At 44.8% G+C, this 15,000-nt stretch overlaps 1 protein-coding gene across 2 annotated transcripts in view; it reads right to left on the reverse strand.

The window, feature by feature from the left end:
* The window catches only part of LOC137613639 (prospero homeobox protein 1-like), a 31,488-nt gene that overhangs the window by 15,007 nt on the left and 1,481 nt on the right, over positions 1 to 15,000 (reverse strand). For both annotated transcript variants that reach the window (XM_068343014.1, XM_068343015.1), the window contains exons 1-4: positions 14,735 to 15,000; positions 9,724 to 11,789; positions 5,761 to 5,868; positions 580 to 774 (exon numbers count right to left, since the gene is read on the reverse strand). The exon at positions 14,735 to 15,000 is cut by the window's right edge and continues 1,481 nt beyond it. In XM_068343014.1, the coding sequence (XP_068199115.1) occupies positions 580 to 774; positions 5,761 to 5,868; positions 9,724 to 11,724 (2,304 nt within the window). In that variant the 5' untranslated portion in view covers positions 11,725 to 11,789; positions 14,735 to 15,000. The remainder of the gene's footprint in view (positions 1 to 579; positions 775 to 5,760; positions 5,869 to 9,723; positions 11,790 to 14,734) is intronic.

Raw genomic sequence — 15,000 nt, forward strand, 5'->3', positions numbered from 1 at the left:
TGAAGTTGCCTTCCGAGAATTTATGATTAAAGTACACTGGAAGACCCACACATAAATATCTCACTGGAGATGATAGGTAAATGAGGACGAGGAAGTAAAATATTCTCAAAACACACTCACACACAATGTCACAGACACATAAACTGAGAACCACTAAAGGGAAATTAACAGTGAGGAAGAGGCAGAACGAGCTGGAATTCTTCCTCATTGATGACAGTTCCTCACGTCTGTCAGAATCCCCTGATGCACGCAATGGGGGGAAAAAAGTTTCTTCATATCATTGCGTTCCATTGAAAATCATCTGTAATGATTTTTTTAAACTTCCCTCTAAGTATTTCAAAGATGACAACTGCGCTACTGGCTGTACGTAGTGTCGAATGTTACAGGATCTGTAAAACACTTGAACTCAGCATCGAGGACAGTTGCATTATACGGTGTCAGAGAACACTGTGAGACGGTGTCATAATACCCGTCTGCATCGTGAAGTATCAGGTGAAAGGGGAGATTTTTTTAATAAACGATTGAGAACAAATTGGCGAGTCTTTTCTCAGTTTTAGCGCTTAAAGTGTTGGCGTTTACCTCAAAGTCATTGGCCTTGTTGTAGTGCATGTTCAGGGCTCGGAAGAGCTCGCAGTCACGGCTCACGCTCATCTCCTCATTTCCGGTCACTCCGTCGTTGATGGCTTGGCGAGCGAACTTCTCCATCTGGATGTAGTAGAACTCTCTGAAGTTGCTGAACCACTTGATGAGCTGGGAGGTTATGCAGCGATTAAACTGTAACGAGAGATGAGGTGGAGTTTTAGCTCGGTTCACGGTGTCATTACTGTTGAAAAGAAAAGGCAAACATCGCTGGAGAGGAAATCAATAAGTGTTCTTAATGCGAGCGCTGCGGAGGTAAAAAGTCAGATGTGAACGTTGGATTTGAGTATGAGCAAGAAGAAGGGATGTAAATACGTTTGTCTCACGTCAGGGAGCTGAACCGTGAGGCGATAACTTAAAAGACAGGAAGAAACTATGATAGAAAGAGGGAAAGAACAGGTCACGGAGTGGGGGGAGATAATAGAGACATTATAAGAGACAGCTAGCAAGGAGGGGGGGGAAGGAAAAAAGAGACAGCAGGAGAATGAGGGTGTGTGTGGTTCATCTTCCCCACTGGGAGCAGACCTCCCTCCTATCATAACCCTGAGAGTGGAGAGGGAGGTGGAGGGAGAGGGGTGGGGTTTGGGGGGGGTTGCAAGACCGCAAACACGTAATTGACCAGAAAAACGATTAAGTCATCATCTGAAGCGCCCCGGCCCGCTGGGGGCTCAAACATGTACTTAACCCCGTTCACAAATTACACCCTGATTCTCCTCCCCTCTCTGCACCTCCTGGGCAGAAAGAAAGGCGAAGAAAAAGAACACACAAAAAAAAAAACAGAAAGAAAAAGAATGACAGAGATGATAAGCGTTGCAGAGACGACTGCGGCTATCTGATCTCTGCCGCTCGGCTGGATTCAATAGGACGAGGTAAACCTATTAAGAGCCCTGGCTGGCCTCGGCTCCTTTTTCCGCCTGGTCTCAGCAGTGAAAACACTCTGTCTAAACATCGAAATCACTAGATAAGGACCTCTGGGGCTCCGGATAGCCGGCGAGTCCAGTCACCCTAAAACGTCCCGCTGAAAGCTGTGATGGAACCCTTAAAACATGCAAATAATACATCTGCCCTCAGTGGCTCCCACAGGTTGCGTCTCACAAATTCAAAATTCTAGCCTATGTAATGTGTGATACATGTCACACACACACACACACACACACACACACACACACACACACACACACACACACACACACACACACACACACACACACGCACAGGCCTTCGTTCCTCCCTCCTCTCTGCTCTTTTTTGTGATGCTGGAAGAATGGGGGGACAAAACACCACTAAACGCTGAGCGGACTCCTCGCTGGGGAGGCAGAGCGGTTTTGACATGGAGATTAGGCTCTGGCTATTGTTCCATAACACACAGACAAGCACAAACATGCACACACACTCTTTGCAATCTGGGATGACAGTCAAACCTGGGCGAGTGCATAAAGATGGAAGGATGAGGCAACGGAAAAGGAAAGACAGGCAGAAAATTTGGCAAATCAGAAGCTGTGAAAGAGTTGGACCAAGGTTGGACAAGGGCTAAAGTACAGCGTTAGGCCTTTCTGGAATGATCAGAAGATGACATAATGGTAGAGTGGAGAAGAAAAGTCCGCTTGACATTGTTTGGCAGGGGTTTTGAAGGGTGTATGCAGGGGGGAGAGGGGAGGGTAGCATGGTGGGTGTTGTAAAGTGCAGGGTGAGCACAAATGGGGAAATGAGGGAGGGAATGGGGGGTGTATGAGAGGAGGATGGGTGTAGGTCAGTGCCGTCAGACAATGGTGTTTCACTGGTGGTGGGGGGCCAGAGGGTCAGAACGTGAGCAGTCAGCAAGCTGGGGTCGTGACAACAGCGTGACAAACAAACTACTGACACAAATACACCGGCTGCACGAGGCTATTCTTAAGTTCAGACAATAAAGCAGACGGTCAGAGTGGTAAAGCACAAACAGAGTTTCACTCCGGTCATCTATCTTTGCCCATGTCTAATATCAAAAGTCTTCCTGGCTGCGAATCTGAGAAGTAGTGGTCGATCTCTGCGAGCATGTGTCCGTGCACACGTCTAACACACGCGCAAGATTGAGAACTACATACTGAGATTAAAGCCGGTGGAAGAGTTACCATCGCTCATGCAGGAGACCTTTGGTGTCACTGCAGCCGAGTGACGGATAGATTTGTCACTTTGGACAAGGATTACTTTATTATTCTGCTAGTGCAGGAGGAAGATGAATTAGGTTCTAAACTGAACTGTGGCTCGGTCGCAGCACGGCTCACAAAAAAATCATACAATATTTACAGTACATGCAGGTGAATGCACCAAATTACGATATATCCACACCACCTGGTCCAAACACACTCACAGACACAATTTCGGTCAAAGTTCCCCCAGCTGCTTCCAGCAGTCTTGCTTCATTAAGTTGCTGGTGGGGGACGTAAGATCCCTGATTGCCGCTAAGGACGAGTGTGTTCATAGTAAAAGGAGGGAATTGGTTCAAAGGAGAACATCAGTGTGGCTCCTTAATCAGGGCTGGCAGGGGTCAGCCAGCGCCGACACGAGATGCAGTGAAGAACACGTATAAAGGTGTGTGTGTGTCTGTGTGTGTGTGTGTGTGTGTGCCTGGTTGAGAGGCAGATGAGAGAGAGACACAGAGAGCGTGTTTCTCACACTCACACTCAAGAGCCTGTGAAAGGTCAGCGCTTAGAGGCAGCAGCACAAGATAGAAAGGAGCATGTGAGCACACACACGAACACACACACGCACGCACACACACAGACCTGCTTATGCACAGAAGTCCAGATTAGGAAAACACTTGAGCATCCTTGGTCTAAACCTTACTCGTCACCTGCCAAACGTCTGAGTGTCAGCGCCACACATCCACACACAGATGATTGATTAACAGGTAGTATGAAAGTGCTTTTGCAGTTCCGTCTTCTGCTTTACGACGAAAAGACGTGGATTAATTTCTAAAGTGTGCTTTTCGCTAGCATTCTCCCTGACGTAGTCATCAACAATTGGGCAGAAAGCACACAGATGACCTCAGAGTGCTAAACTACATCCAGAGCCACCAGAGGAGAGCAGAAAGACACAGAAGCCTGCCCAGGCCTCTCTCTCTCTCTCTCTGTCTTTCTCCCTGTCTCTATCTCTCTCTCGTAAGCCCCTTCACAGTCATCAGGGCTTTCCAACGTTTCCTGTTTGTGCAGGGGTGAATTGTGGGAGATAATCTCCGGCTGCCTATTGGCTGACTGCACACAAAAAGCAGCCCTGGAAAGCGGGCTTTTGTTGCTGCGGCGACTCAAATCCAGTGGCTGGCTTTCCTTTTTTCCCCGGCCCCGCCGAGGCACCCATACCGTGCCACACCATCAGCAAAAAAAAAGAAAAGAGAAGGAATGACATATAGAAAAGAGAAAACCCTCCTGACCTCCACCGGTGCACAGCACATGACCCACCCAAATACTTTGCTTAAAGAGCAACAGGGCAACAAAGAAAGAAAGGTTTGTGTTTATGTCGGGTTCTGTTCATTTAAAATGAGAGGATTACGCACATGGAGATAAATCACACTGGCTGCAATTAATATACAGCAAATAAAACACTCTAGACAAAGACTACAGCTTTAGCTGACTTTAGTAATTGACTGAAAATCTTTATTCAGCCTTTTCATTAATCTTTCAGAATTATTCACCATACATTAAGGCAATATCTGCATTATTAATATGGCATCCTAATTCTCACTGGACGGTAATATAGTCATTAGCAGCAACAATGATGATATTATGGCACATTTGTCTAAACAATTCAGAAACATCAAAAGTCAAAAAAGTCACAACAGTCTTAAAAGGAGCTTAACGTAGGAGAACAACAGCTCCAGCGTCCCCCAGCTATTAGGGCAACCCACTTCCCACGTTCATTAGATTCTTGACAGTCAAGACCTGATTACTGAAGACCTGATTAGCCTTCAAGACTCATGTCTAAGGACATCCACTCGCTAAGAGGCCAGTCTAATTAGATAGTCTCATTCCCATACATGTCTGCAAAGTTCCATCTTGAGTCCATTGTCCTCATCTGAAAACAAAAACAAACTAATCTGACTCATAATCCCCTCATCAATCTTGACCTTGTTTAAGTATCTGATGAGACTATTCACCAGGACGCCACTTCTTTGGGAACGAATTATCGGCCAAATGAATAATTCACATTTTCAATGTTAATTGCTGTAATTGTTTGACAGTGAACTCAGAGTCAAATCGAAAGGATGCTTTAATTTTGAGGAGTTCTGTAATGAAGCAGCATATAGACGCTCACTAGATTTTTCAGTCTTACCAATGATGTGTTTAGAAAAAATTCATATGATCCCCACATTATTGTTAGTGGTGATGGTGTCCAAGAGAGAGCAGCTGGGAAAATTGGGACCTTTATCTCCTGATTTGAATAAGATGGCCTGGATATGTCACAGTGTTTACCCCTCCGTATGGTCTGAGAGAGGGCTCACAAAACAACAACAACACTAACAACCTCAGTCGGCCATTGTGTTGTTGTTCTTGTTTTTTTGGGCAGCTTGCATATTGTGCTTTGTTCTCCAAATTTCCATCATTATACTCCAATAGAGCTAACGTCATCCTTGCCATGTTCTCTAAACCGATTCTTTCTCTTTTCCCCTCCCTCCATCCGACCATCCTCCCTACACCTGCTCAGATAACCACTCCTCCATCTTCTGGCTCCATCCTCCTCTCTGCCCTCTCAATCCCTTCATTGCTCATTCCACCCTTTATCTTTAGAATACTCATCGGCTCTCCAGCTTCCTCGTGAAAACCCATTCAACTTCCTCTTCTTTCATCTTTTGTATAAAACCGTAAGTTACCAAAGGAAGGGGCCTCATTTTAAGACAGACAAGCATACACTGTAACTGAAAGTGGCGCATCGCAAATAATCAAACTTCCCCTTTTAAAGAAAGTGCCTGGAGAATGTAGGAGACACCTTGTGAGTGTTTTCTCAATTAACACTGCTTTGCTATAGGTACAACGATTACAAAGGAAATAACTGAACACAGCAAGTGTGCACCAAAGTTGCCAATGAAGAAGTTTGCAAAGATTTTAAACTAAAAGAAGAGTTTGACATGAAGAGTGTGTTTGACCTTACCTTAACATCGGAGAAGTACATCTTAAGCATGTTAGAGCTCGGGTAGCGGGTGTAGAAAAACATGAGCTTGGCTTTCTTCAGATGGTTTGGAGAGAGACCCTCCTGGATCTGAAAATAGCTGCTGTGAAGGAAATCAACAATTGCAGGGAGGAATTTGACTCATACTAGAGGAAGCAAGTGTCGCTGCTGATATTGTCACAAATTCAGTGCATGTGGTCGACACTTTGACACCAAGATTGACCCCCTATAAAATGTGTGTGAATGGTAAACAAATATCATTACAGGCACGACTGGATCGCTGTTGTAGACTGAAGACAGTGCGGCGAAGCAAAACCATTTGTTTGTAATTAGCATTGTCCGTATCAGGTGTGAGAGCTTCATGGTAAATAAAACGCTGGCCAGAACTACAGCCGATGCTTTTACATAAGGAGACTCATTTCACAGTCAAAGTAAGCAAACGCCTTTGCCTACACCCTGCGCTAACCTCTGCGCAAAATGGGAGGAAGAAAAAAGTAGGCATTTGCATATCACAGACAAAGACAGCAGTTAACGCCAGTGATGGGCAAGAAGGCCTAATGGCTTGGCGACAACACATGCCAAGCCTGAATATGACTGTTTGATACTGGCATCAAATCAATGACCGAACAAGGTCTTGAAGATAGCCCCTAACATTGGCCCAAGCTACACAAAACCATCTCAAACTCTCATTGGCCACGCAGGATTCAAACATGTCAAAGGCCTTGTCTTCCTAATGGATGGTCTGGACAGGAAAGAGGATGGAGATGGGCTGGTGGGGGCACCTTGAAGGATAGCATAGTTCCAGCCTTCAATTACATCCCCCTCCTCCTCCTTCTGCTCCACCCCTACCCCCTAGCCTCGCTGCCACTGCCAAACCCTTGGAGGAGCAAAAGAAGGAGGAGGAGAAGGAGAAGAGGGGCTCAGAGGCTTTGGACACAGCCAGTGATGGGGGGACTGGAACACATCTGCGACACCAAACGGCCCAAGCCATTTCCATGGTGAATTAACGGCCGTATAATGCATCTGATAATATCAATCTGGAGGATAAGACATTGAAAAGGGGACAGGGATGGGGGGTGGGCTGCATGTTGAAACCTCAGACCATTTCAATGACAGTTTTCATTAAGCAGAGGGAAGACAGGGCGTTAAATTACACAGAAGATACAGCCCTAAGTTTTCATGAAGACTATTTACACTTGACTGAACAAAATACATTGCTTGACATTATTTATGATCTACTGGGGTGGCTACGATCATTAAAATCAGTCAAGTGTCCAGATGTGTCTGAAACTATAGAAAGGGAAGAAGGCATCAGCTGCGAGATTGGATTGCCCTTGGCCTCGGGGATACATAGCAGCGCCAGCAAATACTGAACCACAGTGGGTTGGCTCCTTAAAGACCCTGTCTACTTTGTCTAATTCAGTGAGAAAGAGGGACAGAGTGAGAGTTGGTTGTCTATGCAGCAAGGGTCTTGTGGGGGAAACCCTGGCAGGCTGGTGTTACTCTGTCAGGCCTGGCCAAAAGAGCAGCACTTCACTCTCCACACCACACCATCTGCTCCAAGAAGAGGGGACACAATGGATCCTCAGACAGAGAGGGAGAGACTGAGAAAGAGAGAGCTCTTTTTCCTGTAAGGCAAGGTGGGATTTATTTGCTGTGAAAGCTGTGCACTTACACTTAGATTAATTTGTTTTGCTTTTTCAATTACGATTAGCGTTGCTTTCCCCTTATCACTGAAATTAAAAAATATTTTAAAAGAGAAACATCAAGGTTTTACCTCTACAGCCATAAACACAACATCACCTCCCTTCAGACGACAATTAAGAAGCTTCATATCACCTGATGAGGCATTTTCATCTCCAATTCACTCACAGCCTGCAAATGTAATTGTGATTGGACTTAGGGGTGGCGTGCAAGGCTATTATTTTGTCATGATGGTGCACTCATACCAGCTGGCCCACTGTTTGCCTGCCACATCTGACAAGATATCATCATTCCCACAACACTTCCCCAAAGCCCAAAGTCATGAGAGGAAAATAGCTGCTCCACTTTCTAATTTCAGGTGTAAGGACAAGAATATTTGGAGTCGGACTGAGAACAAATGAGGAAATTGATAGCAGCCATCTGCTCCATAATGCTGCCGAGAGCTGGTGAACTTGAACACACCTCGCAAAATGTCTGACAAGCTGTCTGTGGCATCTGAGGCGAAGAAAAAAGAAAGCTACAGGACTATTAAAAAATCTACATCAATGAAAGCAGCTATAAAAGTGTAAATACAAATAAAGTGATTCGTAAAAATACGAAGCGTAGAAGACATATGAGCAGAAGTATGTATTTTAAATGTAAAACTTTGCTCTTAAGTATGTGGAATTAAGTCAATGAATTAAAAATGAAACAGCACACATGGAGATGCTGTTCTCCTTATTCTCTGTTTAGGGAAGTACATCTGCCACTGGCCTGAATTTGTAAATGCTACAATGAAAGCCACAGACTCTGGCATATGTGCTTATTGTTTGATTTTCTACTTTCTCCAAGTCTCTCTACATCTCTCTCTCTCCATTTTCTCTTTTTATCCCTCCATCGGGAGCCCGTAGAAGCAAAGGATTATGGATCTCTGGAAAGCGTTCACCCTTGGGTCAGAAGACAAGACAAGGCGAGGTAATGAAAGATAAACAGCTCGCTGCAAACACCTGTTAACGTCCGCTTCAAAGAAAAGACAGGGAGGAGGGGGTTTTGTGGGGAGGGAAAACAAAAAAGAAGTATTTGGCTGCCAAGCAACAGCCAAAGGGCCCCCCGGGCTGTTGACAGATCTTTATGAAATGAAAAAAAGAAAAGAAACGACAATGATTGTGGGATTTTTACAACAGCGGTGGATGATAAGAGGAACACAAGAGAAAACACAAGCAATCATAAATATACATCTTTACTCAGGTCCTCAGGCGGACCTTTTGTGACACACACACACGCACACACACACACAAACACACACACACACACACACACACACACACACATACACACACACACACAAAGAAAGACACACTCGGGTACTCAGGTACACACGGACAAAAACAAGGCATTCAAAGTGTTGAATATATTGTATATATATTCACTTAACTAATGAGGTCACAGCAGGTAAACAACCTGTTGGATTAATTTCTTAAGCATGTGATGAATGTTAATAATGTACAGACGATGTCATCTCAGGACAACCCGTGTGACATGAATTAAAAGTTTTATAAGGGTTAAGGGGTGTTGACATGTTGAGGACTGAGGAGGTAAAGAAAAACACAGAAGGGACTGAATGTATGTGTTTAAGCTATGTGTCCCCCGGGTATTCAATTTGAGCCTCCCATAGGGGATAGCCTTTTTATCCGTAGGGCATGATTGGGGCACACTGGGGTTAAACTATAGGGGAAACTATATAACACCATTGTGAGCCAAGTTTCAGTGTCCTATCTCCCTCCTTGTCTTTTCAGAACATTTTCATATAAGGAGTTGGGGCAGTAAGTGTCATGGGCACCTAATCTTCCTGAGTAAGTGATAAGTGACAAGAAACCCTTCAAAGCACTTAGGACTGAAGTTGGAAGAAAAGGTTGCGTGGCGCTGTGAGAAGGAAGATGTATGAGTGTAAAAATAAATAAAACAATGCAATACAATGGAGGAGAGAACAGCAGTGGGAGGAAAAGTGATTCATCAACAGTCTAAAAAAGAATTGATTTTTAACTCTTTGTAGTTCAGATGCAGTGTTTCGCACCTGTCTCTGCAGGGAATTACCACCTGAAATCAGATTTTTCCTGGCTTCCACATGCAAGAGCTGGTCTGAACCGGGCCACGTAGAGTTAAAACGTTAGGGTCACTATCGAGATGTGCTTATTATTGCTTTTCAACCCCCTCAAAACAACACTCTTGAGTACACACCACGCAAATTTTGTTAAAGGATACGTTGCTGCCTGAGTAGGGTGAGATGTCAGCCATGTCCTGGAGGTCACCACACTCAGACTTGATGAGGGACAGGGACAGTCCCTCGGCTGTGCTTCCAGGGTGTGCTGGTGAACAAGAACGAAGGTGTGGTCCAAGGTGGTGACCTGATGTCATCTTTGTTCTCAGGCTGGTGGTTTCCCGTGACAGGTCCATGGAGTCTGGTGAGGAACGGTCCTTGCCTGGGTAGCCGCCTGTAGGTACACCCAGAGGACTCTGGAAAGGGTAGCCCATGAGAGGCAGCGGAAAGGGGTGTCTAAAGGAAGGGGGGCTGAAGCCCATGGAGGCAGAGAGTGAGGAAGGGTGAAGGGCAGGGTGGTGGTGCCCACCATGTGCACCCACAGCTGAGGACTGGTGGTGGTGCTCACTGGGTGTCTTCCTCACAACTAAGGGCAGAGCCTCAGTTTGGTCATTGGTGGAGCCTGGCATCCCAGGCATACTGGCAAAGGAGTCCAGCGGATTGGGAATGATGACATCACCAAAGCATTGCAGCCTCTGGTTGGCGGTGTGAAAGTTTGGGTTGTCTCCATTGACAACAGTAGGAAATCTTTCTGGAGGTAGGGAAAGTGGAGGGAAGGCCTGCTGGGGTGTAGGACGAGGAGGCTTGGCGAAGACCTTAACAACTGTGTCCACCACCTGGGTCATGGCTGAATTGAGTTCCTGCTTCAGCGTTTCCGCCAGCTGTTTACCTTCTGCATGCATGGAGGAGCCAGGACCTCCTTGAGCTTTGCTCCTGCCAGGCCCCTCTCTTCGTGGCTTCTGTCCGTCCGCCAAAAGGGCCTGTTCCTGAAGCAAAGCACGAGCCCTGTCCAGGAAATGACCTGGGTCCAGGTCAGACATCTCATTATCAGAACGCAAGTCGTCTGCAACCCGGTCATCTGGGCCTGTGTCGGACCTGGTTGGACTGTCCTCAGACATGTTTCCTATGTCATTGTGGAGATCATTGTGCAGTTCGTTATGTTCTGAGTCGTCAGTTGAGTCATAAATCTGAAAGAACTTCTCTTGCAACTGGCGCAGCTGTTTCTGCATGTCCTCCAGCTGCAGCTTAAGTTGCCTTCGCTCCTCCTGCTTCTGCTCCTTCCTCTGACACACCAGCTGCGTGAAGCTCTGCTGTTGCTGCTGGGGCAAACGCTGCTTACGCTTGTTTTCTCGGCTGTTACTGCTGCACACCTCGCCTCCCCGCGGGCTGCTGGGGGCCTGCTGCTGCGACTGAGGGGGTGGGCAGTCTAACTCCATCTCCCTCTCTCCATCCATCTCATGGTCACGGTCGTGACGGGAAACAGCAGGTATCACCCCAATGGGCGAGTGGCTCATGCCACGTATAATGTTCTCTACACGTGCTCGTTTGGCACGCAGGTGCTCATCGTTGAGACGTTCAATGTCAAAGACGGCAAGACCAGGAGGGCGACTGAATGGTGACACACACTCTTGAGGTGTGCTGTCCTGAGAGGAGTTACTACAGGCATCCTCCTGGGCAGCATCTGAACTAGCGTTGGAGAGCCCTGATCCTGGGAAGCTGGCATCCCCTCTATCGCCCCTGTCTCTTTCTCCCCTCTCGGGTCCCCCTCCATTTTTAGCCATGTTATTCTTGAGAAGCTGGGAGATAATGGTGGTGCCAGGAAAGGGCATCATGCTGTCCTCGTATGAGTTGGCCCTCTTCAGTAGCTTTCGGAGTACATTGGACTTGGATTCAGTGTCGCTGGCTGATACGACGCCAGGCCCACCATGTGGCTGCACTACAGAACACTCCATGGAATCGGTGTCTGATCCGTGGTGAGAGTGGGAGCTCAAAGAGTTCATGGCACTAAAAATGGCTGCTTTGGCGCGGGCAATGTTATCAGTGGTTGCTGTTGCGGTTGCTACTGTGGAGGAAGCTGTGTTGCCCACCGTCCTCTTAACACCAATGTCCACACGTCTACGCTTGGTCTGTCTGTTCAGGAGGGAGTCGCTGTCATGGTCCGGCATCACGGGCTGCTGCTATTGGGCCATATCCCACAAACCCAGTCCTCTAGGATCAAGCCTCTGAGTACCTGTCGGCACAAGAATCACAGACGCATGACTCTCCACTGAGAAAAATACATTCAGATCCACTCGCTCATTCACTCATTTTGAACATGTCCTCGAACTTCAATTTTAAACCAAAATTAATCTTGGATGGAATCTTTGATTTTGATTGACTGATATAATTAAAATCTGTGAAACAATTCAACAATCGAGCAGTCAAACTCTTGCCATGTTTCTGTACGGACAGGGACATCCGTGGTTTCATCTATGCAGCGAGGATCAGTGATAGAGGTAAAGGCAACAGGCAAGACGGGGTCAGAATTAGGCCTTGGCTCGACATTCCAGGGCAAAGTCCTACATATTATCCTGTCCCCTGTTACACGCTGCGCGACACTGAACCAGTTCCCACGGAAGACAAAGCTGCATAAAATTATGATAATTACTTAAGTATCTGTCCTCATTTCCATGGTTTTTTTTATGGCGTGAGCCAAAACAGGAGCTATTAATTCACAAGATAAAAGAAAAGAAAAATTTAGTATAAAATAAAAATATGTACAGTGGGGAATAAACTTCCACACAAATATACAGAAATGCATACACGCATACACTTTATTAAATGCCATTTATTAACATATATTGTTCAGTCAATTCAAAAAAGTAAATTCATTTTATCATGTTTTCACTTTGCATAATTTGCAATTCTTGTGTTCACATTCATCAATATGGTGGTCATGTCTTTAAGCAATGGGGAGATTGACGCATAGAAAAAACACAAAATAGGCCTATTGATTTTGGTGCCAGCGTGAGCTCACTTCTGTGTTTTTTAGTTGGTCTTTTCATTTGGCAAGGGCAGTTAATTCTGCTCAAATGAATAGGTCACAAAGGTCAACTCTGGCAAGGAGCAACTTAAAGCTCTCTTACAAAGACCCTAATGCCCCTCTGAAAGCAAAACGTTTTGTCAGTACAGGCCTGCATCAATAATGCTATGTAAGCAGCAGAGGCAGTGTCTTAGTCAGAGCCATAATGAGGAAATGTCCTGATATCAGACATAATTTAATCCGTTGAAAAATTTGAATGTGTGAGGATTGGAAATGTTTAAATTTGAAAACCCTCTCTTAACAACATAAAGTAATGCAGTGATTTACAATCCTTGCTTTTACACTCTTCAACGCAACAGTTATGAAAAGTGTCTCAGTAAAAAAAAATTAAAAAATGTATAAACCTGCATTTTCACTAGGATATTATAGTATGCAAATGTTTCAGTGATTTAGAGAAGACTACAAGATTGATAATAATTAAGTGATAACTAATTTTAAATTTAAAAAATTTCAAAGACTGAATGCGATCTGCTTTGAGACATCTGCTGTGAAGACTCTATTTTGAGGGCAGTGTTTCAATCATCAGGCAAAACTCAGTAGATTAAAAACACTTCTCATCATCTGACGCATTTCTCAAAAATGATTTTTACTATTTTGACATTACATCATGTAAAATATATTTTAATGCAGAGAGCCTTCTGTCTTCTCAACTGGCCACACATTCAACAACATATACATTCACTCACTCACTCACTCACACACACACACACACACACACACACACACACACACACACACACACACACACACACACACACACACACACACACACACACACACACACACACACACACACACACACACACACACACACACACAAACTTTGTGCCCACAACTTTGTTATTTGGCTTTGCTTGCGTGATGCATAATATTTTTCGCATGATTTTTTCTTCCCCAAAAGAATTTTAATACTCAAAAGATAAAACCACACATGGACTTAATGTTTCAATCAAAGACGTTGTTTTTGAAATAAAACTAACCTTCGGCGATACGACCGCAGCCAAATTTGATTTAAGAATAAGCTTTGACCGCCATGTGCAGCAGTTCTGATCGGAGGTTATACATCTCCAAGAAAATAAAACAATTGACATGATCACCTCGGGATCTTAACAATGAGCTTGAAATAGTCACCAGCACCTGTCTTTTCCCGACAGTGCACCTGTCTCCCATTGCCCATGCGCACTGTCTCTCGCTCGTTTAAAAACATTTAAATTAATCCAACATGAAGCACACATGAACCAGCTGAAGATTTCACCACTATTTTAATGTAACTTCAGTACATGGTTTTAATTATTTGTTTGTAGAAGACGTGCAATGTTATCTGAATTACTAAATCAATTGATATAAAACTTCCAGGCTTGATATTAAAGCCTAACATGCAGTTGCTGCAACTTTTAGGAGTTTAACTTCAGCTGTATTTACGCTAAGATGTTAAATGTGTGAACTGGCTGTGTTTTTTTCTTCTTCTTTTTTTCCATATTAAACTGACAGAAGACAGATAATGCATCAATACCCATGACTCGGTGGCGTTCCAACAATACAACCTACATCAACAACACTCAGTGTATCCAAAGTGCTGCCACAGAGGTTAAACATCAGATTCACAGAACAGCAGAGCTGACAGGCTCCGCAGCTGTCCGGTGAGGATTTTATGACAACACAGCATGTATGAGGAGTAAAAACTAGATTCAACATTATTGATAAATATCATGTCCAGATAAATCTCAGATTCTGTCTGTGATCCTATTTAAAACCACCTTCCCCGCTCTGAAATAACGCACGCTTCCAAAACTTACTCCGCAAAGTTGCAAATCAACTTTCTCATCAAAGCGGAGGCTTTGATGAGGAAGGTTGGGCTTCTGTCCGCAAATCATCCTCTCTAAATTACGGACCGCTCACACAACTCTTACTACATACGAACCAAGACGAGGGCAACGAAACGGGACAAATAATATACCATAGATATGATTAGATGGTGATCACCGCAATACATTTCTCCATTAATCTTGTTTGATTTGTTTATTTTTGTCCGCCCACCGTGCGCAGGCGACGCACAACAAGAGAGGGAGGCATCCGAGGAAAAGGTTACTTACCCTTTAGATGAAGAGGGGGATAACCTGAAGTGCTTCGGCAAAAAAAAAAAAAAAAAAAAAAAAAAGACAAAATACGCAGAGCAACGCGGATTTCTGGATGCTGGGATACAGCCTAACAAATTCTCAGAGAAGAAACAGTTGGAATAAAGTCAGCGACGCGAAGGAAAGGAACAAAACAGGAAAAAATATAAAAGATGAAAGGAGCTCTTGCACGTCGGTCTCTCCCTCTGTGCTCTGCCGTGACTAAAAGAGCGAGAGACATAGAG

This window comes from Antennarius striatus, chromosome 19 (genome assembly GCF_040054535.1).
Source record: "Antennarius striatus isolate MH-2024 chromosome 19, ASM4005453v1, whole genome shotgun sequence".
Lineage (NCBI taxonomy): Eukaryota > Metazoa > Chordata > Actinopteri > Lophiiformes > Antennariidae > Antennarius > Antennarius striatus.